Genomic DNA, 22,901 nt, shown 5'->3' on the forward strand with positions numbered 1-22,901 from the left:
GGGCCAGCAGATCATATAGTCTGTAATTCGATATACTGGCTTCGCTTCGACATGCTCAGCGATGCATCCAAAGAAGTGAAAGGTAGATATATGCTAATCCAAGACAAGCAAGTCACTGAATACCAGTACCGGAACCTATGTGCTTAGTGAAAGTTAGTTGGACTTCGCCGAAGGTCCAACCCCTGCTCAATTCCTCACCTCGGCCGAGCACCCGAACCAATGAAGATCATCCTGTCAGCTGAGCTGCCGAGCCCTAACTTCACTTGGGCTTTGTGTCTGTCTCCGTGAAGATGTACGAAGAAGCCAGCATTTGGATGCTCGGTACGAATTGGGAAACTTAGGGATGACGGTGCTCTCAAAATCTCCTATTATGGAGTGACTCATATACTGCTTAGTGCATCATATGGGCGAAACTTCAGAGTGGCGATTTCCCCATTTACATCTCAAAGACTGTCTAAAAGTGAAAGTACGAGTAATCTAATTGGGATTAATGATAGCTCTATGAGTTGGTAATTATAATCCAATCGCTCCTAGGTAATAAACATTTAAGGTCTCAAGAAATATCTAAGAGAGCTAGAGTGTAAAACCTTAATAGTGTTCGGTCGGATTGGGAGTCCTACAGAACCAGGACTAAGAAAGAATTGTTTATCTCATCATTGAATCAGGTTGTATGCTCAACATCATATGTTCTTGCAATCAAAGAAACATTGCGCTTTTCTTCTGGCTTTAAGGAATGTAGAGCTTCAAGTGCGAGCGCGTATTTATCCATATTGGTTGATCTATCGCGCTTTGAAATAGACGCGATTTTTCGTGTTTTGAAGCAGAATTGGGCATCAGGTGATAACGGGTACCAGGCGGTGAAGGACGGTAATTAATGTGTACCGACATTCAACTGCAGTTTACCAAGGGTCAGGTTGCAAGCCGTGTTACGAACCCGAAACCCCCTGTAACCCGGTTATATGTTCTCAGATTCCGATCTGACCCTTAATAATAACTTAGTTACCTTGCACCAGATTATTAATAGGTGAGTTATCAGACGAGTTACAGAAAAATCCACTTTCATCCTCCGGATCCATTACCGGACGATATGGCGCTATAACTCGTAGGGAAGCGGTCAGGAAGGCGGACAGTATTTTAGATCTTAGGGGTTTGATGTCATTCTGCGGCCGACAGGATCCGGCCGCACTGGGATATGAGCAGACTTGCAGCATGACTCGTACGGCAGCTAAGTATTGAAAATAATGGATTCCGAAGCCCCGATTGCCGGTGATATCGTTCAGGAGCAGAATCGACAGCTTGAGCTCCAGGCGCGGGTAGATTTGCATAGCCGGAAACTAGCACATAACTTCCAACAAGGCCGGCCCAAAGCAACCAGCCAGGCGTACGGAAGGCCACAGAAAGAATGGAGAACCTGGTGTCAAAAGCAGGGATTTCAGGACGGTGAGCTTATTACAGAGGGAAAGATGTTGTTGTTCCTGAAGTTGTCCTTCACCATCCGATCCGGTCTCGCTATCCTATCTTCGTACGGCTGTTGATTTCCTATTCAGTCATAACATGCTTCTGCGAGGACAAGATAGACGGGGGCTTCAATTCCCAGATCTATTCACTATTCGGATAGAGGAAAGGCCAACTCCTTGTTGGCCCATGATTATGATGAAATTCCATGGTAAAATCAACCAGTTCGGACGGATTGAGTATATGGGTGTTATGCGACACAGAGAGCCTTTGCTCTGTACGATTGGTCAAGCAGCATTCTATCTATTCTATCGGTGGGAGATCATGCAGGAGCCAATTCCCCAATTCTATCAACGGCAACAGTGGTACGATTGGCACTTTTTTAAAGGCTCCAAGGTCACCAAGCCCCTATCTTATGAGATTCAGCTGGATTGGACCAGTAGGGTGTTCAAAGGTGTTGGGTTGTCGATCAACAAAAAGTCTCATTCCGGACGATCAGGGGGAGCTCGCCTTGCTGAATTGAGTGGTGTAGATGAGAATTCGATACGAAGAGCAAGCCATTGGAATCAAGATAGTATGAGCAACCGCTATCTTTCTGAATTGCCTCGGCCTTTTCTTCATAGGTTGGCTGGCTTCAACCCTACAGATCAAGGGAATTACTATCTCCCTAGAGCTACAGTATCGCCCCCGGAAAGCCTCGTACGAGCCCTCTGGCCATGGGTCGATACATGGCTAACTTGGTTCCGAATACATGACTCCTCTGTACAGAATATAGATTTAGCACTGGAACTACCTTCTCCACCGCCTCTGATACAAGAGGGAAGCCAAAAGTATGACCAAGAAGATCTGGCAGCTCAAGGATTCTTGAAACTCCTTCAACAGTTCCGTACGGTCATCCTTCAAGATTCGGTATTTCTTTAATTAGAGATTCCCTCCCATTCACTATGGAGTCATCCTCTTTTCCAGAGGTCAGATTATAAGCAGTTTTCTCAACAGCTCATACAATCTGTTTGTACATCCTCAACACCGTGCGAGATACAGCTTCGGCAAACCCTGCCGATTATAGTTGACCAGATCTCAAGCGTCGAAAATAATATACTGCAGAATTTGAGCTCAAATCATCAAGAATTGCAGAACTCTCTTCGGATGCTCTCTGGCCAGTTAAATGACCTTATCTCTGGCTGAATATCCTTTACCGTACGAGCCAATGGCTCTGAATCAAGTTCAGAGCAGCCAGCTCTAGTGGAAGATTCTATACAGTCAACTTCAGTTGAGGGGATTCAGCCAGAGATCTCTAACACGATCCCGGAACAGGCCCAGTCAGCATCTTTAGTTCAGTCAACAGAGATGCCTTCATATCAGCTCTCTCGTACGATAACCACCGTACGAGAGCTCTGGGAAGAATGGTTTGTTGGCTTGAATGGCCACCCATCTGTTCAATCTCTTGAGAGTGAGTATGGGACATCATGGAGATCTGAGCCCAAGGAACGTGTTATGTTTGGAAGAAGAAAGCTTATTATCGATGAGATTCTTGCTCGTACGAAAGATGGAACCTCACTGAGCAAAGCTGTTGAAGTAGTAGAGCTCATCCAAGCCAGATCGAAAAGCTCATGATCTGCGCTGTCAAAGTTACTGAAGAAAGCTCGTTTTTGATTTTTTCTATAGAAAGAATTGAAGCTATTCGTACGAATGTGTGCCTAAGTCATCTATTATCGCCTAGTCACCGGATCTATGATAAACTCTTGAGAGATGGAAGCAAGGAATTCTCTATGTATTGCTTCCTAACTGATACCTGTCTCTTGGGAGAGAGGAGCCCTCGTTAGGAAGTCTTGATATGCCCTTTCTCCCAGACTCACAGTACAAGGCGGCTGATTGTCTTCGTTGCACAACACTGTAGGAACTCAAATTCCATCGGCATCCCTCATCGTCTACGTGATCCTCACATATTATGGGCCTTGAATATCATTCACACCAGGTTCCCTTCTCGTGATGGTAACCGCACCTTTTTTTGATGGAGGGATGACTTCCACATATCCACCAGACGGCTGACTGACGTCGAACTACGATCGAAACACCGTCTTCTGCCACCATCGTGAGCACCAGCCAAAATTAGCAGACGTGTCTGTCTCTTCGACCGAGTTGCTAGCTTTGACTGTCTCACCTTCAACAACGCCTTTAAACTATAGCATTGCGAGTACTTAGCATCGTTATGATACTGGATGGTATTGTAGCTTTACCTGCTCTCTTAATAAGATGGCACACATGTTCTTTAGATCATTGGATAGCACCTTACTAGTAGACTTGAGGGCTTACATGTGGGATATGAAATGATGAAGAATAAGAATAACAACAACAAATTAGACTAAACACTGTATGATAAAGGTTGTATATAGTTGAACCTGTGATTGAATATCATTAAAGACTGGATGATACATCATCGTAAGATAAAGCATGTTGTTGGTCTAGGGTTTAGCATTGGGTGAAATACGTTCTTGAAGGGAAAATTCATTACGTTGGTTGATCTAGTCGAAAGGTATAGATAGACTTTTTAGTGAGGCCGCCATGGGGGTGAATTAGCTTCTTAGTTCAGTGAGCGGATCTGCTCTGCTTTGGCATGTTTCTCAGCATACATATAAATAGCATGTGAAGCTCGCTGATCTGGTCAGCGCGCTCAGGAGCGTGCTTAGTTCTACTCAGTAGGTAAAAGCGGCAAGAGGGTGAGCACTAAAACGGATCGAGAAAGTCGGGAAGCGTCAAAAGGAAACCCGGTACGTAGGTAAATGACATCGATAACAATGTGTTATCGCTTCAACTTAAACATCAACCTTTCTCATCTCCGTGTTCAGAATACGACGCACAACGACGGCAGATGCTGACTTGCCTATCTATATACTTCTTCTAGTTGATCGCTTAGAGCCCGCAGTCTTTGACTGAGCCGTCACCATGCAAGGCTTCAGTACGTTCTTTTCCCTCGATCCAAGCTGTCGCATTTCGTCGCTTCCTCTACAGCAATAAAGACACATTTAGCTAACCAGTACTTCTTAACAGACATGGGACGTTACGTCCCCCCGGACCAAGAAGGCGTGACATCCTTCAACAAGCTCGCCGGCAAACACCCCCTCGGCTCTCGCGCACGCCACCTTCAAACCAAAGGCGCCCTCATAGTCCGCTTCGAAATGCCCTTTGCCGTGTGGTGCACAAATTGTAAACCGCACGAGACCATAATCGGTCAGGGAGTGCGTTTCAATGCAGAGAAGAAAAAAGTCGGGAATTATTATTCTACGCCTATATATAGTTTTCGGATGAAACATACAGTTTGTGGAGGGTGGATTGAAATTAGAACTGATCCTAAGAATACGGCCTATATTGTTACGGAAGGTGGGAGGAAGAGGGATACGGGTGAAGATAAAGAAGGTGAACCGGGCGAGATTCGGATTAAATCACACCCGGGTGACGAAACAGCAGAGCAAAAAGACGCATTTGCAAGATTAGAAGGGAAAGTCGAAGATAAACGACAATTCGACACAGCTGCAACTAGGATAAGTGAATTACGAAAACGACAGGATCGGGATTGGGATGATCCATACGAACAATCTAGACGGTTACGGAGGACGTTTCGAACGGAGCGGAAACGGCTTGAGGAAGTTGGACAAGCGACTGAAGCGCTTAAAGATAAAATGAGTTTGGGGATTGAATTGTTGGAAGAAACTGAGGAAGATCGTCTGCGGGCTGGACTTATTGATTTTGGTCCTGGTTCTGAGTATAATCATGCGCTGGGAGCGATGAGTCGGAGCCGGCCGATGTTCGATAATAACAGCGATAGTACCTTGGTGAAGCAGTCCGCGGACACGCAAAGAAACGGGAAAGAACATAAAGGGAAATTGAAAGCAGAGATAGCCACAGCGAAACGAAAGGCTCTCTTAAGCAAGGAGTTGCGAGGGAATACCCGCGCCGTCATAGATCCGTTTTTGAACGAGGGTGCGAAAATATGGCAGCCAACTATATTGAAGACGCGGAAGGCGCGTGAAGAAAAGTCCAATGGCGTTGATGCAGTTACCGACCGGGAGACAAAGTCGGAAGAAGAAAAGTCAGTGATGGCTACGAACCCAGATCCTACGGCTGGGAAGACGCCGGCGTCTATTCCTCTGGTTACATATGGATCGGATTCGGAGTGATTGGATCTTGCAGATAGACTGCAACTGTTTGTATATTAATGATATTTCTAACATGATACCCACAATTGATCTTTTATGCTTGTCGAGCGTGTCATTCATTATTTAGCTCATAATCATAATTGCTTAATAGCCTCTTTATGAAGGCTTAGCCCATGGCGCGCGAGTTGGAGCCATTAAGTCCGGAGGATTTCTCGAAGTGGCGGGTAATGTATTTTGAAAGGGTGTCCGAGTGGCTGAAGGAGTATCATTGGTAGAAACCTGGGGATTCCGTGCCGTATTTGTTGCCCATGGAACAGCAGTAGCTCCTGGTAATGACGTGCTGGGCTGACTCCATGGGGCACGCGTACTTGCAGGTTGGCTGGTAACGGATGGTGAGATTGTCGATGTATTTGCCTGCTGGGAATATATTGAAGGCAGAGATGAGATTGCACTGGGGTCTCGATCCCAGCTGAATAGCGAACCGAATGGAAAGTGTTGCACCACAGGGAACTTGGAGAGTACTTCGGCATTGTACATTTTGATCATGCCCTGGTTACGATACGTTAGAAACTCAATTCAAACATGATTTTAAGTCAGATGCCTGCCTTGTTGATCTTCCCCCAACCACCTGTCACACCAGATATATCAAAAAGCATCGGGCTGTGCTCCCAGAATGGCCCCTTCTTTACATCGTATATGAACCCAATCGCAGAAAAATACATGTTTTTTCTGCGTTCTCTTTCCACAATATTGTTTTTGACCACCGAGGTTGGAGCGGGAGCATCGGATAAGGATCCTTCAACTGGCGTCTCATCCGTCTCGGCGATGGCAGGCGAGTATTGGGCGGATCCAAATATGTACGGAAGGAAGAAATGATCATCGAGTCCCCATACCCCATGAGTTCCTGCCGGTTCCAAAGTATATGTCTTGATCAAATTCCGAACGAGATCCAAGTAACTGTGTAGGGAATTGTCAGCACGAATGAGGGAATGGCATGAGTCCATACGTACGGTTCGATAATCCCAATGACTATACCTCTCTCTTCCACACCTGGACCAGTCTCAGGAAATACGCTTAATTTCCAGAGACAAGCCAAGAAAGCTAGGAAGCTCAATTCGTGACCCGTGCCATAGTCCAATCTTTGCGCGCTGCCAAAGCTTCCAAGGAGGTAGGCTTGTAGCTCTTGCCGTGAAGTGACGTTCTGAGCGGAAGAATCCTGTGAGTTTTCAAGGACCTCTGTCCCGAGAGCTTCATCGAGAAAACCTGCTAATCGTTCCTCGACAATCTGATGCCATTTCCGAAAGCTGATGTTCCCAAAACGTCTCGGGCCGGTGTCTGGCGGTACCTCGTCTATGATGCTTTCCAGTCTTGATAACAATAGCTGTATGCGACGAGTGGGTTCGGAATATTCGACTTCAAGAGAGTTCAATTGCCATGTCTGTACTGTATTGTCGATTTTGCGCGGAAATATTGCTCGATTCAGCTGTAGAAGGAATGCCATGATGTCTCTGTATGCCTTTGTAGTGAAGAAAGTTTGGACATCATTGCCGTCGTGTATCTTTTTGGAGGGTACGACGAAGACATGATGTGCCTTGTCTATGCGCTCTAGGACTTGGTAAGGCATGATGAAGTTGGAGCATGGAAGATGTTTCTATCAGAAAAAAAAGGAAATGAGACATGGAACAGATGGAGTGTTGATGGTTGCGTGGGGAAAGCTCGTCATTGATAAAAGCTGGTGGGGCGCACTACGGGAAGATGCAGGCTAAGCTTAGCTCCCCAGTTAGTTACGCGCTTCGAGAAAAGAATTATTCTGCGAAATAGTCTGTCAATTAGGAAACTTGCGTCGTCGCATGTTGTGCTGGACGTCCGTTTCGCGAATTTCGTGATTCATACTTCTATCAAAGTCATTCGTGTGAAAGCCCGATGTTCTCAGCCGACTTGAAACCATCCTAGGCGTCAGAAATGGCGCGTGCGACGAAACGCCGAAAGGCGTCCGGAAGGAGCAAAAAAGTTCTCGATTATTTGAATAATATGTCAGCAAACCAAGATGTTGATGACGACGATACTCACGCGATAAATAAACAGAATATGCAAGCGGAATCGGCTGACCACGACGACGCGGAGAATGATCACATAACAGGACGCGACAGCGATCAGAGGCGAACAAGGCGATCAGCTCGTTTGAATAAAGGCAAAGCGGGTGAAGTTACCCCTGTGATCGAGGAAAACAATACACAAAATTCAGACAGTTCGATATTTGTATCACAAGAAGCGAATATTGAAGTCCAGGACGATGAGGGTGGAGATGAGGAGGCTGAGGAAGCGGACGAGGCCGAAGAAGGTGAAGCTGAAAGGGAGCCGGAGGAGGACGGGGAATCTATTAGCTCGGAAGACGATATCCCGATATCTGGCCCCAAATATCAGCTTCAACTAGAGCAAGAGCAAGCGATTGTCTCTAGGATTGCCAGTCCTTTTGCCGTGATAATTAATGGAGAGAAAGATAGGACGAGAAACAGGAAAACTTCTATACCCGGGGCTATGGAAAATGAGTCTCCGCCTGCTGAAATTAATCATGTCGACAACTCTGCAGAACTCAATGATATTGAAGATGCGGAGTCACAGCAAGAGGAAGATGATTACAACGAGTACGCATCGGACGAAAATCCGAACGTAGACGAATCAGAAGATGACATGGGCTCCGCTATGAGAGGGCTCTTTGACTGGGATGCCGAGCAACCGCCTGAACCCGCACAAAGAACAAGAATAGTCGATAGACTGCAGCCGCAACCTCCAGAAACCGGTAAATTAGCAACCCGCAAAAGGAAACGAGTATCAAATACGACTGCAGATGGGCCTGAGAGCCGTCGCAGACGCAGGGAATCACGGAATGAGAACATCGAGATTGCGGTCAGCGGTGCGTTACCAGTAGCCTCTGCGTCTACGGCGGCTGGGGACTGGGAAGCCGGCGTATCAGAAGATGAAGCTCGGGACGAAGCGGCAGTAGTGGTCCAGCATACAGCATACGACGAAGCCACAAAAATTAAAGATCTACAAAGGAGCTGGAAACGTTTGATGCAAAATTGCGAGGAACTCAGGGCTACGGAGTCTTATGAAACGCGGAAATACGTTAGACTTGAGGCGATTGAAGAACGCATATCGGACTTGATCAAGGACTACAAGCGAATACAGAAGAGGCGTTCTAGAGGCCGCGCTATTGATCCCAATGCCTGGGAACATACGGAGGAGGAAGTGAAAGGTATTGGGAAAGACGCCGATAAAATTCGGAAAGTCGCCCAAATGCGTGCAGAAGAAGGCAAAGAGAAGAATGACTTGGAACTTCAAGTGGACGTGGTAGATTATGCAAAGCTGATTTACAAGGACGTGATGACGGGGTTGAGCGAACTGGCCCTGGAGTGCTTGAAAGCATACTACTCCGAAGAAGACGAATGGCTTTTGGCAGGAGGGTTTACAGCCGTTCTGAACATACTGGAAATTGCAGGTCGAATCAACACTACGTTGACGTCGTTGCATAATTGCGGATTAGTCGTGCTGTCTCCTGACCCCGGCCGGCATATACGGATTGAACTGCGGCTTATCCAACAATCGCTAGCTGATGCCGAAGCGTATGAGAAAAGGCGAGGGCGATGAAAGACGCGGACAGGCAACTCGTGATCTCGTGATTCAACCGTTATGGTGACAGGTGTAGGGATAGAAAGCTGCTCACTACAAGCAGCTAAAGGACAATTTCAACTGCGAGCGTTCTCAGTGATGGCGATCATGGAGTTTCTCATTTTACTTCTGATTTTTTTGATACCACTTTGAAATATTACTGTATATGTTCCTTGTTTATAACCGAAACGTCGAAAATCGACCACGTAGGTATTGGCAGAAATGTTGTTGGCCTTGTACGGAGTAGTGAGTTGTCACTCAGGGCCATGTAACGAATATTGGCGGTGCCTGACAGCGTGGCTCCAGTGCTCGCTTGCATGCCTTAGCAACATTCAGTAATATGCCGGCCAGCACAGAATTGCCAATCCTCAAAGCATGTCTTTAAGCATATAATTCTCCGGTAACGTCTAGGAAAACTGCCAACAAGAAGATATCCCCTGATTTTGCACTGAGAAGGACTCACTCTGATTGGGCCAAGGTGGGGGGTATGGTTCGCGTCACGCTAGTCCTGTGATGGCTTAGCTCGGTTTTCTTCGTGGTGTATTTGTTTGCGCTGTCAAAACACAGAGAAAGAATTCCCCTCTTTCTTTTTTGCAACAACACACAGATATCGAGGAAGGATCCTCATTGTACTTGCAGCTGTATCAGGTGTTCTATCTTCTGATAATCTTGTTTGGTATTGGTTGTCCTTGTCGAACTCACAAAATCATCACCTATCTCATTGTTGTCGACCGTTCCTCTGTTGGCACTAGCTTGTCCCTCGGTGATCCGTCCAGCCCGTGAGGCCCCTTAAAACCGCAAGCTAAGCCAACACTAAAGCTCTTAGGTCGCTGGACAATTTGTTTTGCCGACCGGACGTCCGTGCGTATCTAGCTAGAAGAGTCAAGGAGAAGTTAATTACTCCTAGCTTTTCATTGCTCTTTCGCTCTTCGTCGAGATTTCATAGTCAGCAATTGAAAGCCGAACTACTACCTACCAGAGGCTGCGACACGCGGTACTGCTGGAAGGAAGAGATCAGATTTGGGACTGCATTTAAGGTATGTGGATAAATTGAAACGTTTCATGTCGGAAAGGGAAAGGAAAAAACAAGCAAGAAAAGGAGGGACGGCATGTTGCACATGGAAGGACAACCTTGCAATCCGCGTCTGAGATTCGATAATGATGTCAATCTGGGGTACAGCATTGAAAATGCCCGTGTTTCAGAATTGCTACTGGTTATTTCCAGCCAGTGACGTTGGCATAGCTATTTGGGCCCAACGCGGACCATCTGGCACAAATGCGAGGATGCCCTTGCATGCGGTGACACCGAGGCTGCCACGTACAGCCAGACCTGTATCATTCAATGGTGTTGTCAATTAAGATGCCCATCTCAATTCAACTTACATGATTATTGCAAATATGTTTTGGAAAAAAAAAAGATTTAGCTAACATTCCTGCTTTTGTTAGAGTTACTCAATCTCTCATCCACCGTCCGTACTCGAACTTCTACTACCTTGAGCAATGTCTACCACGGAAGACCCTGTTGCTACAGCTCCTGAAGATGTCGAGGCTCCCACTTCCGAGCCTGCTGCAGCTGAACCTGTCGCTGAGGAGCGTGCCGAGTCTGGCGCGGAGACAACTGAAATACCTCCTCCGCAAACACCGGTAGAGGCCGATTTTATGTCCGGGGAAGAATCCAAGTCGGAAGCTGTGACCAGTCCTGAAGTTGGAAAAACGAATGCGTCGCCCGCAAAGAAGCCAACTACAACCACCAAACGACCTGTTACAAGCTCGACGGCGACGAAGCGGACCACTGGCTCGATTACTGCCGCTGGTACCAAACCAGCATCTCGGACTTCAACTGGTGGTAACACATTGAGCAAGCCACCCACACGTCCGACCACAACCTCTTCGAGTACAGTGCGTAGGCCACCAAGTGTCAGCACTACTGCTACCCATCGGTCGCGAGCTTCTATCAGCAGCTCCGCAGATGAAAAATCCTCCAAGGTGGCTAGTTCCGGCGATGAGAAGAAGGGTATATCCAGCGCTGCGAAGCGCATGTCTCTCGCAGGCACCCCGTCTTCACGAGCACCAGCGAAGACTACAACTTCTACTGCGAATCGCCGAGCAAGTGTGATTGGGTCCACTGCTGACAAAAAGCCAGCTTCCTCGACTACAGCTAGTAGAACGAGTACTACAAGCAGACCATCCACGGCCACTACGGCACCTCGTACCTCTACCACAGCAACCACCCGTACGGCAGTTCGTCCCACTACCACAGCAGCCGCCAGGCCACCAACCACCGCCACTAAGCGTTTGAGCACCGCACCGGATGCCAAGACTGCTTCTACCGATGCGGTGAAGCTCGCAGAACTCCAGGAGAAATTATCCGAGAGCGAGAGCAGTATTGCAAGCTTGAAAGCAGAGTTGGAGGCTGCTCAAGAGAAGATGGCCACCTTCGCCCAATCTGCCGAAGCAGAATCCCCAAAGGTTGACGGTGCTGTGGAGGCAATTCGAGCTGAGCATGTCGCCAAGATCGACAAACTCGCTTTGGACCATGCGCAGGAGATTCAACAACTACAAGAGAAACTCGAAGCAGCCGAGACGAAGCACAAGAACTTGGAAGTCAAATCGTTACAGGATTTGGAGGAAGCCAAGAAGTCCGCGTTAGACCAAAATGGCTCCCAGACGACATCGATGCTGGAGGAGCTGAAGGCAACTCATCTGGCCGAGCTTCAGCGCCTCCAGACTGATCTAGAAAACGAGAAGGCGTCTGCAGCAGAGACTGCATCACAGATCAGTCGTTTGATTGAAGAGCTTGAAGCACAAAAGTCTGCGGCTGAAGCAGCTTCGAAAGCAGCCGATGAAAAGGAAGCTGCTGCCCATGAAAGACACTCGAGTGTTGTTGAGCAGCTTGAAAGGGAGCTGAAGGGACGGGACCAAGTGGTTGAGAACCTGGAAATAGAATTAAAGAAACTCTCTGAAAGCAAGGAGAAGGAGATCGCCTCTGAGAAGGAATCGTCGACTGAGAAAGTATCATCATTGGAAGCGAAGATTGCGGAACTTGAAGGCAAACTAGCTGAGGCACAGTCGTCCCTGACGGACTCTGAAAAAGCTGGCAAAGCTCTAGCCGAAAAGGAATCTGAAATTGCTGAACAGACCGAGGTCATAAAGGCATTGAAAGCTGAGATTGATCAGTACAGGGCCACCACGGAGTCCCTAACCGCAGAAATTGAGTCCTTGAAAGCAGCTTCGGGAGATGCGGAGACGCAGACGAAGGATCTTGAGGCTTCCCACGCGCGTAACGTTGCCGAGCTCAAGGCAGAGCACGAATCAAATGTTACCACACTCATCGCCAACCATGAGCAAGCGCTCTCTGAGAAGTCTAAGGCCTCTGAAGCCGAGCAGCGTCAGCTGCGACAGGAGCTTGAGGCTTCCAAAGCGCTCCAGACCGAGCTCGAATCAAAACTCACGGAAGCTAACTCCACAATTGACAACCTCAAACAGGAATTTGAACAGAACATCAGCTCCGCCAACAATGACGCTGCACAGGAGATTGAGTCCCTGAAGGAGAAGGTGACTTCAATGGAGGAATCGTTGAAACTTGATGCCGACAAGATCAAAGCTCTTGAAACAGATCTGAGTGCTAAGCAGGAAGAACTCAGCTTGCTGCAAAATAAGTTGCAGGAAGAAGCTGCAGCTGCTTCGCGATCCGCACAGGAGCTGGCCCAGGAGTCTAGCAAGCTTTCTGAAAAACACGCACGTGCTATTGAAACCCTAAAATCTGGCCATTCTTCTGAATTGGAAAAGTTGACATCCACTCATGCGGAAACCCTTCAGTCCCTCCAGTCTAGCTATGACGAACTACTCAAGTCTAAGGAAGCACTCGAATCCGGTCATGCCGAGAAGCTGCAAATTCTCGAGAGTCAGCTGGCCGCTGTTCAGCAAGAGAGTTCTTCCCAGTCCTCTACTCAGCTCCAAGCTCATCAAGCTGAGATTGAGGCCTTGAAGAAGGAACATGAGGAGAAGTTGCAGGCTCTTGACAATCAGCTCACTGCCGCTCAGCAAGAGACTTCTTCTAAATCCGCCTCTCAACTCGAAACTCATCAAGCAGAAATTGATGCCTTGAAGAAGGAGTATGAAGACAAGCTACAGAATCTTGAAACCCAACTCACTGCTGCACAAGAAGAGACGTCTACCAAGTCCGCTACTCTCGAATCTCATCAGGCAGAAATTGATGCCTTGAAAAAGCAATATGAGGAGAAGCTACAGGCCCTTGAAAACCAGCTCACTGCTGTTCAAGAGGAGACATCTACCAAGTCTGCTGGCCAAGCTGAAGCTCACCAGGCAGAGATTGATGCGTTGAAGAAGGAATATGAGGAGAAGCATGCTTCTCTGAAAACGGAATGGGAAACCGCTCAGGCTTCAAAAGCTGCTGAAACGGACTCTGACCACAGCCGAGTCATTGAAGAGCTATTGACCGCTCACGAGGCCAAGTTAACCAGCTTGCGCAATGAGCTTGAGTCATCATACCAAGAGAAGCTCGATTCTTTGCAGAAGTCTCATGATACTGTCTTGGCTAATGTCAGCGAACAGCTTAACAAGGCTAATCAAGCTGTTGCCGATACCTCAGTTGTTGATAAACTGAAAGAGCAAGTTACTGAGCTCACGACCAAACTCAGTGCAGCAGAAGAGAAGTCTTCGACTTCTACCGTAGAACTCACTGCCGTTCGGGACGAGTTGGATGCTCTGAAGAAAACTTATGAGGAGAACAGCGGCGCCTTGGAGTTAGCCATTAGCCGGAACAAGTCTATCGAAGAGCAAATCGCCAGGAATGAAAAGGAACTAAATGAGCAAATCGAGAAAAACATGTCTCTGTTGACACAATTGGGTGACGTCGACTCGAATATCTCCCAAAGTCGCAAGCGCATTCGTGAGTTGGAAGCAGAACTAGAGACTCTCAAGGGAACTTCTACCAATGCAAAGACACCAACTACGAGCAATCTACTTGCTAGCAGATGGGCCACAACTGAGGGAGAAACGGAAGAAAAGGGGGTTGCATCTGCGGAAGGTGAGGAACTTGGTTCTTCCATAGAGGGAACGGTGGGGACGCCCCGTTATTGATACCTCTTTCTTGGATTGTGTACAGTGTCGGAACGGAGGCTGATTGAAGTAGATGGCGAGCATTCAGGAACAGATTAAACAGATTCGAGCGGCAAACGATGATTGGTACGATGAACATCGCAGGTATGAATCTTCATCCGACGAAGTCTAGAACTTTTCTAACATCGAATTTTCAATGATAGAATTGTCGGTGAACTCGTACAGGCTTCTCGCAAAACAACGCCAGACCCCTCCTCCAAAGAGACGAGCTTGAAATCCCCGATGTCTCTCAGTCAAACAACAACAACACCAACCACTGATCACCATCCAGAAGAGGAAACCGCCTAAAGTAGTTCTAACACCCTGCAGAAAGAGATACAACGCTTATCTATTCTATTTCATCTATCTATTCTATCCCCGATGCGAAACGGTAAATGGAGCTGTATATAAACTATGTCAAAAACTTAGGTTCTCTATTATCTTCTATGCTGCTTTTTTGGATACCCTGTGTTGTTTATTATACCTCGAGTACCTTGTTTCTGTTTTATGTATTCTTGTACATGTTGTTGTTACCTTCATATAACTAATGCTAAGATATCCCAATCCCTCCTCTTGAACCCGAAACATTCTTGGAAATGTACAGTAGCTGAACAAAACCGGGAAATATGTAACTATGTCCTTCCGATGTAGGACCCCTTGTCACAAACATACATTAGCATCTTTAGAACACCTAAATCTTCCCTCTAATTCTACCCTTGGCCAAGTACATGCGAGCGGCGATATAGAAACAACTACCAGTAGCAAGCATACTCCCAGCAAACACCTGCAACTTCCAATAATTACCCCCTGTTGCCGAAATCAAAGCGCCTCCGATAGGGCTGCCGGTCAACGCTGCCACTGACATAAAAGCATACATTGTCCCTGATCGGGTACCGATTTCATGAATGTCAGAAATCTGGGCTACAAGGGCAGGGCTCATGGCAGTATACGTGCCAGAACTGAAACCGAAGGACGCCGCAAATGCAATGGCGGCTGCGTTTGAGTGGCCGGGAAGCCAGAGGCCGAAGACCAGGATGGTGGAAAGACATGCTGCTGTGAGGGATACATTGAAGTTCCCTGCCTTGTCTGCCGCATATCCGGGAAGGATACGACCGATGGCACTATTGAATTACGCAGCGTTAGACATTGTACTCGAACTACAAGGGAGGGGAGCTGTTCGTTCTCTTACCTCGCTCCATTGAAGATCGATACAAGATATCCAGCCATTTTGGGAGACATGCCCACATGTTCTCCATACGTTGCCAAGAAGGTGATCGGAATAAACATACCCATCGAGTAAAAGAACCCAGCAAGTGCCGTAAGTAAAAACGGAGGATCAACAAGAGGCTTGAGGAAGTCAATGAATTCAACGTTCTTTGGTTTGGGGGAGAGCCTTGATCGAACTGTGAGATTTGTGACTATGAGCAAGCCCAGCATCATGAAAGCACAAGTGCGCATGGTCCAGCCAAATCCGATCCGTGGTATCAAGTGATCAACAAGAATAGGGAAAATAACTCCTCCGAGACTAGATCCGCTGGCTGTGATTCCCATGGCCAAAGCACGTCTTTGTATAAACCAACTTGTGACACAATTGAAAGAAGAGTAGAGAACCATACTTGCGCCGACGGGACTGCAGATGGCCTGGGAAAGAATGAATTGGTAGAGTTGAGAGGACAGAGACGCCATCATCAAGCCGAATATGTGGAGGGCTGTTCCTGTAAGAAGCAGATATCTAGGTCCGAAATTGTCGAAAAGTCTGCCAACAAAAGGACCCTATCAAGATAAACTTAGCTTTAACAGTGCGTCAAATAGTGGAAACTACTTTATTCTGCTAAGTAGCGACTTACTGTAATAAACATCATGAACATAGACACCGAGGGGATCCAGGAGACTGTACTTGGTGATTCGGACTGCAATTGATGGGACTCGTAATACGCCTGAAAAACTCCTACACCTGTATGGAAGTAATTGAAATGTTATAGACGAAGCCTGTGGAAGGTAAGATTATCTCTTACAGTTTATCCATCCAAAACTAACGAATAGACCAAAGGATGCCCCAAACACCACCAACCATGCACTCGGTCCACCGTCGGGGAATGTTCTGGGATCATTGGTCTTTGTATCGTCGGCAACTTGCTTTGGGTTTTCAATCCTTTCTCGTCCCTCTTCTTCATCATCAGGTTGGGAAGGAGGGACTTCTGCATGCGGAAGGGTCATAGTGTGTGAAATAACTTCAGGAGCTGGAAATCCAAGCTAAAAAATGGAAAACAGGTCAATATTGGAAGAAATAATATCAAGGTTGCTGTAATTGCATGTTAGTCAAAAATAATTTCCAACAGTCCTCCATGAGCTGGGCTGCTGCCCTAATTTATATCTCGCCGGACCTACCATCGAAGTTTGTGGAGCATACCTTCGTAATTTTTCCACATGAAGCACCATTATTAGCGAGGACTTGTATTGGTATTTCTAAGTAGCTTCGAATTTAAGCAAGCGATTGGCTGTATGTGTTCCAAGTGCAATCGAAAAAAAAAATTCGGACGTCCGCGGAGGACCGATGGATTTCATTCTAGAGAGCGTGACTCATCTTGACACTCCAAATACGCACGACGTCGACCTCCAACATTGAATAATTTGTTTTATTTGCTAAGTTGCACTACATGGCAGCTTTTTGATCCGAATTATAGCATCACAGCAATGAAGAGAACCCGCCCGGAATCCTCGTGCAGTCCAAAGCGAAGCGTCTGGCAACAGCCTGTTTCATGCGAGTTTTGCCGTTCTAGAAAGATCAGATGTGACAAGAATCGACCCTGCAACAACTGTATCTCAAGAGACATTAGATGCAGATATGCCTCCTGTAAGTGATGCGGTAACTCTTCCTTGTTGATTGATTTCACGATGTCTCTGTTCTCCTTCCATTGAGGGTCATCTTACAGTCAATGGTCGAAGGATTTACGTTCTGTGAAGAGACCTGCAAATCAATATAATAGCCGCAATTAACCTATACGTGTTTCATAGCTCCATCACCAGAAAAGGACAGTGGAGATGCTTTTCATTCCCTGTCCGATAGTCTTAGATCTCTGGAACAGCAAGTGCAGTCCCCTCTGTCCTATTCTTCACTTACTAATGCTCTATAAAAGAAACATGCTTGAGATAAACCTTCGATTACAACGACTGGAGACATACCTCATTCCAAAAATGACAGATACTTTGCAATCTCACGAGCGTCCAACAACCGTTTCTGCACGTTGCAGCTCTTCCAACGATAACGAGCAAAGACAAAGTATCAAGACATGGGACAAATTGGAGGCCATTGCTGCAACTCCGGGGTTTTATGACTCTGAAATTGAGGCCCAACTCTCAGAATCGAGTGCAAGCCAAGATGATGCCTTGAATGCGCTCGGTGACCCGTCAAAGCAAATCCTTACACCTCACAACATTCCCAATGCCGAGACCCCCTGTAGTAAATGTGGAGAAGAAACTAAGAAAACTGCAGAGCTAATCCAAAAACTTCCAGGCATACAACTTGCTTGGATGTTGTTCGACTATTACGCTCGAATGGTCAATAACTTCCATCACGAAATTGACATAAGCTTCTCACGATCTCTATTGGAGACAACATACACCAAGTTACACCACCCTGAGAAGAACTCAAAAAAAGATCTGGATTTTCTTTTTTGCATATTCTCATCAAGCTGTTTCTATATCATTCGGAATAATCCCAATTCCCTTCCGAGGGAGCTTATGGAGGCACGGTCCTCGTACAACTCCTGGAAAGAAATAGCCTTAGATCTGGTCCTTATAGGAGATGCAATGCTTTCCTTGTCTCTCATTTTATTACAGTCCGTTTGCATTATGTTTGGCCTCATCTGGGACTCAGAAGGTCAATCGCCTGTATTCATTCTCCTGAGGAGCGTTGCCACAACAAAGGCAATACAGATGAAACTTCACAGAGTAGATTCGCATTCAGACACTGAACTAGGAGCTCGTTCCACTATCGAATTAGACATCAAAAGGCGCTTGTGGTGGCACTTAGCATCGACGGACTGGTTAGTGTTCCTAGTTCAATGTTGTTCAGGGGTTAGGCTGAATTTTTCGATAGGATTGTCGGTAGCCTGCCTGGCCCATATGAAGGGATATATGCCATTAATCCGCAGCACATTTCAGTGGAATACCCGACGGACGTGGACAGTGAAAATGCAAAGGACTTAGATTCACGAATTGAAGAATCAAATAGCCCGACGTCAATGTCTTTTTTCATACAACGAGCCAAGTTTGCTGGGATCTGTCGGGAGGTTATGGATTTAACTCAAAATTCGAGGTTCATGAGAAATGTACCTGAATATGAACATATCCTTCAATTGAGTGAAAAATTCGAATCCTTCAACACCCAACTACCGTGGTTCTTCCAATTTGACGCTGGAAAAGGACGAGAAGCTGATCTACTTACGGATCGGTATCCGTATATCGCTCGACAGAGATCAGCATTACTCTATGCATTGTACGCTAGGCTTGGTCGACTGCATCGACCATACTTTCTACGAGGGTTACACAATGAGGAATATTCCTTTTCCCGCAAGACGGCAGTCAGTTGTGCTCAGAAATTGCTCGAACTGCACGCAACGAGTGAGTCGGAAGGACTTTTCCCATATGTTCACTCGTACAGCATGGACCAGCATTTGTTTAGCGTGTTGCTTATACAAGTGATCGATGTCATGGCCGAGCAGGATGAGGTAAGGGCCCAAATCCGTATGGAAGGAAACTTTCAAGACATGTACAAAACTTGAAGAAAAGCAGAGAACACTGAGTTCATGAGGGAACGGTACCACCAGAGCTATCCAAAGATTGATAGAAATCTTGAGAAGAGATGAGAGGTTTCAGCGTTCGTTGCCGAATCAAGCAACAGGGGGTGTGCAACTCATCCCTAATAAACATTCCGATCCTGGAGCGATATCTCCTGGCATTGTGCATAGTATACCGACTTATGTGGGATTTGATACCGGAAGTTCAAGAGTACAGCCATATTTGACTGGCGCTGACGGAAATGGTCCAGAATCATATACTCCAGAAGGACACTCATCATCAAACCGCTTCTTTTTTGAAGACATTGATATAAATGATTTATGGGAAGAATTCATCGTCAAATTTTCTGACCCACCTGCCCATCTCAGAGGAGACGTTTTGGACTGGCAATGTCTCTAGCGTTTTATGCTTGCAGAGGACTGTCAGTTAGCCCAAGGCAACCTTTCAAGATTGGAAGAGTCACTTTGCAGAGAACCCAGTGTACTGCCGCTAGATCATCTTCAAGATCACCATTGAAGGGGCAGATTTTTGGATATAGACTATTAGACTAGTTATTTACATCATAACAAATGACCTCAGAAGGTGACACGCCTTGTCTATCACCATACATGTTAGATACACAGACAGAAATGAAACGAAGGCTGGCCTTGCAAAATGCTCAAGCCATTGACTCATCCACACATACATGTACCTACGTATAATCATATTTAACACTAATCGAAAGTGATCTTCTTCCCCTGAAAAGAAGCCTGAGCCTTTTGCTGCTTAGCTTTCCTGGCTGCCTCCCACGATGGATGCAACCCGGCTGTGGCAGCTGACGAAGAGCTTTTATTGTTTGTCATTGTAGCTTTTCCATTCCCGCTATCCCTTGCATGATTATCCCGCTTCCCAAGCGAAGATATCCCTCGCTTACCAGCACCGGCAGCCCATTTCGGTTTATCATTCTCATCCGTAGCGCCACGCCGCGCATCCCAGCCACTATCCTTATTCTTGCTTTTCTTGCTATTTTTCTCTTGTTCCTGGAGATGTTTTGCTCTAGCACCGTATTTCTTCTCCCATAGAGCCCGCCGTGCCTGTTGGCCCATTCGATTCTTCCGTTGCGGTCTACTGCCTGCAGCAGCAGCAGCGACTTCGTCTTCTTCAGGATCTGATTCAGAGCCTGACCAGTAACCGCCCATCATTAATGAAGGGAGGAATGTGGTATTTTTTGGACGTTGTTCGTCACTCTTTTCCTTTTTGTGGGTTTTGGGTGGTGAGACGGAAGTTGGTAGAGGAGATTCAGATGGGTTCTGGGATATGATAGAGGATGCTGGGGAGGAAGATATTGAAATATCATCTGGTATTTCGTGGTTGTCTCTGTTGGATGGCGAGGTTATTTTGATGCGGGAATAGCCAAATTCTTCTTCCTCAGAATTCGAACCCTCTGATGCCGATGCGAGGCGTGCATCAAATTGAGAGAGATCTAGGCTATCACCGTCATCTGATACATCATCCATATTGACATCATTCAAGTAGTCTTCGGCCCTTGAATTGCGACCCTCCATTTTATGAGAGCGCATATCCGTCTCTATTTGAGGTTCATCCGGCTCTTTAGCGGTCTCTTCATTTTGAGTTGCTTCCTTTTTCACATGCTTTTGCTGTTGCTTTCTTGTAGGAATCTCGTCAACACCCAGTAGAGTTCGAATGTCAGTCAAAATATCAGGCAGCGCAGTCTGGACAGGATTCGATTTAAACAATCTCGCAGTAACGTTTGCTTCAGCAGGATCGCGCGGTCCAGGGCCGACGTCAAATGAAGCGTTTATGCTTTTTTCTAGTCGCACAAATTCAGGAGACTCGGCTATCCGCTTCGTCTTGTTCAATTGTTTGAGGAGGTATCGCTGCGCTATCTCTTCGAGATCAAGGGCCTGTGAAGATCATCTAGTCAGCAAGACGGATTGTTGAATGGTTGCAAGAGATAGATGACGAACCTTCAAAGCGTGCACCTCTTTCTCCAAGCGCTCCAGTGTCTTCGAGTCACCATCTCCCTTAGCTGTTTTCTGCCGTCTACCTAATTTCTGCCTTTCGAATCCTCGAGCTGTTTTCAATGCGCGAAAAAGTAGTTGCGATCCCCGTTCAAATTTGTGTCCCAGTCGAGTCGCTTTTACTCGGTTGAGCTTTTCGTCACCATCTCCAGACAGGTCGACTTCGGAATGCTTTCGCTTTGGCATTGTGAAATTACTGTAGGGTAGAATCAACAAATACAACACCAGGTCGTAGTTGTAGTCTGCTGAACTCAGTTTACCGTTGAGTATGGGAGTTGTTGGTTTACGAGTGAGCCGTTGTCGCATGGAAAATTTTAGTGGGGAAGTCTTCAGCACGTGCTCTGATTGGTTGCTGCTTCCCAACTCATTCATCTTCTCCAAACCTTCCACTTTTGGTCAACTGTAGAAAATCAGGCGTAATGGTGGTGACCATCGTAGGTCGATTGACTTCTGTGTTAGGGAAATTGCAACGTACGCTGCAAGCAATCCAAACGTAAACTAAATGAATCTTGTTTTTCTGTTTTCTAATATCCATTCAACCATAATCTTGAACGGTAACGCGACGGGTCTCTATATACAAAGTAGACATGGCACGAAAACTGAAAAATAATGAAAGGTTAGGTTTACAAAAGGCTTCTTCCAGCCTACTTCTTTTCTGCTGGCTTCTCCTCTGGCTTGGGAGTAGGAAGTTTAAACTAAAAATGAGAGGTTACACGTTAGTAACTTGACAGAGATTGCAAATAGCATGCAGACAACTTACAGTGTCTGGAGCACGGTCTGTTCCACTGCCAACCTGTTCCCAGGAAGAGGTGCCTCCCTCAAAGTTACGGAATGCCTGAGTAAGCTCAAGAGGCTCGTACACAATGCGCTTCTTCTCCTCATCGTATCGGATCTCGGTATAACCGGTTAACGGGAAGTCCTTGCGGAGAGGATGCCCATCAAAGCCGTAGTCAGTCAGCATACGGCGAAGATCGGGGTGGCCGGAGAAGAAAACGCCGAACATGTCGTAAACTTCACGTTCGTACCACAAGGCTCCGTCATATAGACTGGTCATACTAGGAACGGGTTGAGCCTCGTCGCAATACGTTTTGACGCGGATACGAGAGTTATGGCGGACGCTGAGCAGGTTGTAAACAACCTCGAATCGTTGGTCGCGGGTAGGATAGTCGACCGCAGTTATGTCGGAAATTTGTGTGAACTCGGCGGCAGTGTGGTACTTGAGGAATGTCATGACAGGGACCAAGCCGGAGGGAGGAACAAAAATAGTAAGCTCGTCCTTCCAAACCGAAAACTGCTGGACGTATTTGGGAAGGCAGGACATGATGTATTGGCCGTATTTGTGCATGGCGTCGGCCTGATCTTTGTACTTGTCGGCAGGGTTGACCACGGGAGCACGGAGCTCTCCTTGGGCTATACGAGCGATGGATATTTAGCAGCAGAACAATTTAGAGCCATTGGCCCGCATCATTATTGTATAATCACTTACGAGGACGTGCTGCGTGTCTCATATTTGGAACAGGATCCTCCTTATCGAGTTGGCGAAATTGAGTCGAAGAAAAGGTACGAACGCATACTGCTGATCTTGAAGCAGCGCCGAGAGACCGACCGCTTCCCAAGCGCAACAAAGACCGCGTTGCCGCCATTGTGACGAGGCAATTGAGTGAAGATCTTGCGGATGAAG

The 22,901-nt window shown here is 46.7% G+C and overlaps 9 protein-coding genes across 9 annotated transcripts, besides 1 other annotated feature; 5 read left to right on the forward strand and 4 right to left on the reverse strand.

Moving 5' to 3' along the window:
• Positions 1-51: 51 nt before the first annotated feature.
• Positions 52-3,467, forward strand: TSTA_084150 (uncharacterized protein; the record flags this gene model as incomplete). Its single annotated transcript, XM_002478102.1, has 10 exons — positions 52-82; positions 158-233; positions 291-466; positions 799-867; positions 1,025-1,216; positions 1,255-1,522; positions 1,548-2,364; positions 2,770-3,030; positions 3,054-3,226; positions 3,353-3,467. The coding sequence occupies 10 exons, from the start codon at positions 52-54 to the stop codon at positions 3,465-3,467; spliced, it is 2,178 nt and encodes a 725-aa protein (XP_002478147.1).
• A 931-nt stretch (positions 3,468-4,398) lies between these two features.
• Positions 4,399-5,630, forward strand: TSTA_084160 (DUF455 domain protein; the record flags this gene model as incomplete). The annotated part of the gene is made up of 2 exons (XM_002478103.1): positions 4,399-4,411; positions 4,504-5,630. 2 exons carry the CDS (start codon positions 4,399-4,401, stop codon positions 5,628-5,630), a joined length of 1,140 nt encoding a protein of 379 aa, XP_002478148.1.
• A 135-nt stretch (positions 5,631-5,765) lies between these two features.
• On the reverse strand, positions 5,766-7,233 carry TSTA_084170 (phosphotyrosyl phosphatase activator; the record flags this gene model as incomplete). The annotated part of the gene is made up of 3 exons (XM_002478104.1): positions 5,766-6,158; positions 6,215-6,566; positions 6,620-7,233. The coding sequence occupies 3 exons, from the start codon at positions 7,231-7,233 to the stop codon at positions 5,766-5,768; spliced, it is 1,359 nt and encodes a 452-aa protein (XP_002478149.1).
• Positions 7,234-7,571: 338 nt separating this feature from the next.
• TSTA_084180 (uncharacterized protein) lies at positions 7,572-9,346 on the forward strand (the record flags this gene model as incomplete). The annotated part of the gene is made up of 2 exons (XM_002478105.1): positions 7,572-9,232; positions 9,310-9,346. 2 exons carry the CDS (start codon positions 7,572-7,574, stop codon positions 9,344-9,346), a joined length of 1,698 nt encoding a protein of 565 aa, XP_002478150.1.
• Positions 7,897-7,984: a sequence feature (GA-rich).
• Positions 9,347-10,778: 1,432 nt separating the features above from the next.
• TSTA_084190 (M protein repeat protein) lies at positions 10,779-14,708 on the forward strand (the record flags this gene model as incomplete). Its single annotated transcript, XM_002478106.1, has 3 exons — positions 10,779-14,360; positions 14,434-14,504; positions 14,564-14,708. 3 exons carry the CDS (start codon positions 10,779-10,781, stop codon positions 14,706-14,708), a joined length of 3,798 nt encoding a protein of 1,265 aa, XP_002478151.1.
• Positions 14,709-15,090: 382 nt separating this feature from the next.
• TSTA_084200 (MFS monocarboxylate transporter (Mct), putative) lies at positions 15,091-16,616 on the reverse strand (the record flags this gene model as incomplete). The annotated part of the gene is made up of 4 exons (XM_002478107.1): positions 15,091-15,520; positions 15,589-16,172; positions 16,247-16,353; positions 16,415-16,616. The coding sequence occupies 4 exons, from the start codon at positions 16,614-16,616 to the stop codon at positions 15,091-15,093; spliced, it is 1,323 nt and encodes a 440-aa protein (XP_002478152.1).
• Positions 16,617-17,540: 924 nt separating this feature from the next.
• Positions 17,541-19,183, forward strand: TSTA_084210 (uncharacterized protein; the record flags this gene model as incomplete). Its single annotated transcript, XM_002478108.1, has 2 exons — positions 17,541-18,445; positions 18,499-19,183. 2 exons carry the CDS (start codon positions 17,541-17,543, stop codon positions 19,181-19,183), a joined length of 1,590 nt encoding a protein of 529 aa, XP_002478153.1.
• A 729-nt stretch (positions 19,184-19,912) lies between these two features.
• On the reverse strand, positions 19,913-21,406 carry TSTA_084220 (cellular morphogenesis protein (Bud22), putative; the record flags this gene model as incomplete). The annotated part of the gene is made up of 2 exons (XM_002478109.1): positions 19,913-21,103; positions 21,167-21,406. 2 exons carry the CDS (start codon positions 21,404-21,406, stop codon positions 19,913-19,915), a joined length of 1,431 nt encoding a protein of 476 aa, XP_002478154.1.
• Positions 21,407-21,864: 458 nt separating this feature from the next.
• TSTA_084230 (NADH-ubiquinone oxidoreductase 304 kDa subunit precursor) lies at positions 21,865-22,863 on the reverse strand (the record flags this gene model as incomplete). The annotated part of the gene is made up of 3 exons (XM_002478110.1): positions 21,865-21,915; positions 21,981-22,630; positions 22,707-22,863. 3 exons carry the CDS (start codon positions 22,861-22,863, stop codon positions 21,865-21,867), a joined length of 858 nt encoding a protein of 285 aa, XP_002478155.1.
• Between the last annotated feature and the right edge of the window lie 38 nt (positions 22,864-22,901).

Source organism: Talaromyces stipitatus, genomic scaffold, assembly GCF_000003125.1.
Source record: "Talaromyces stipitatus ATCC 10500 scf_1105507295527 genomic scaffold, whole genome shotgun sequence".
Classification (NCBI taxonomy): domain Eukaryota; kingdom Fungi; phylum Ascomycota; class Eurotiomycetes; order Eurotiales; family Trichocomaceae; genus Talaromyces; species Talaromyces stipitatus.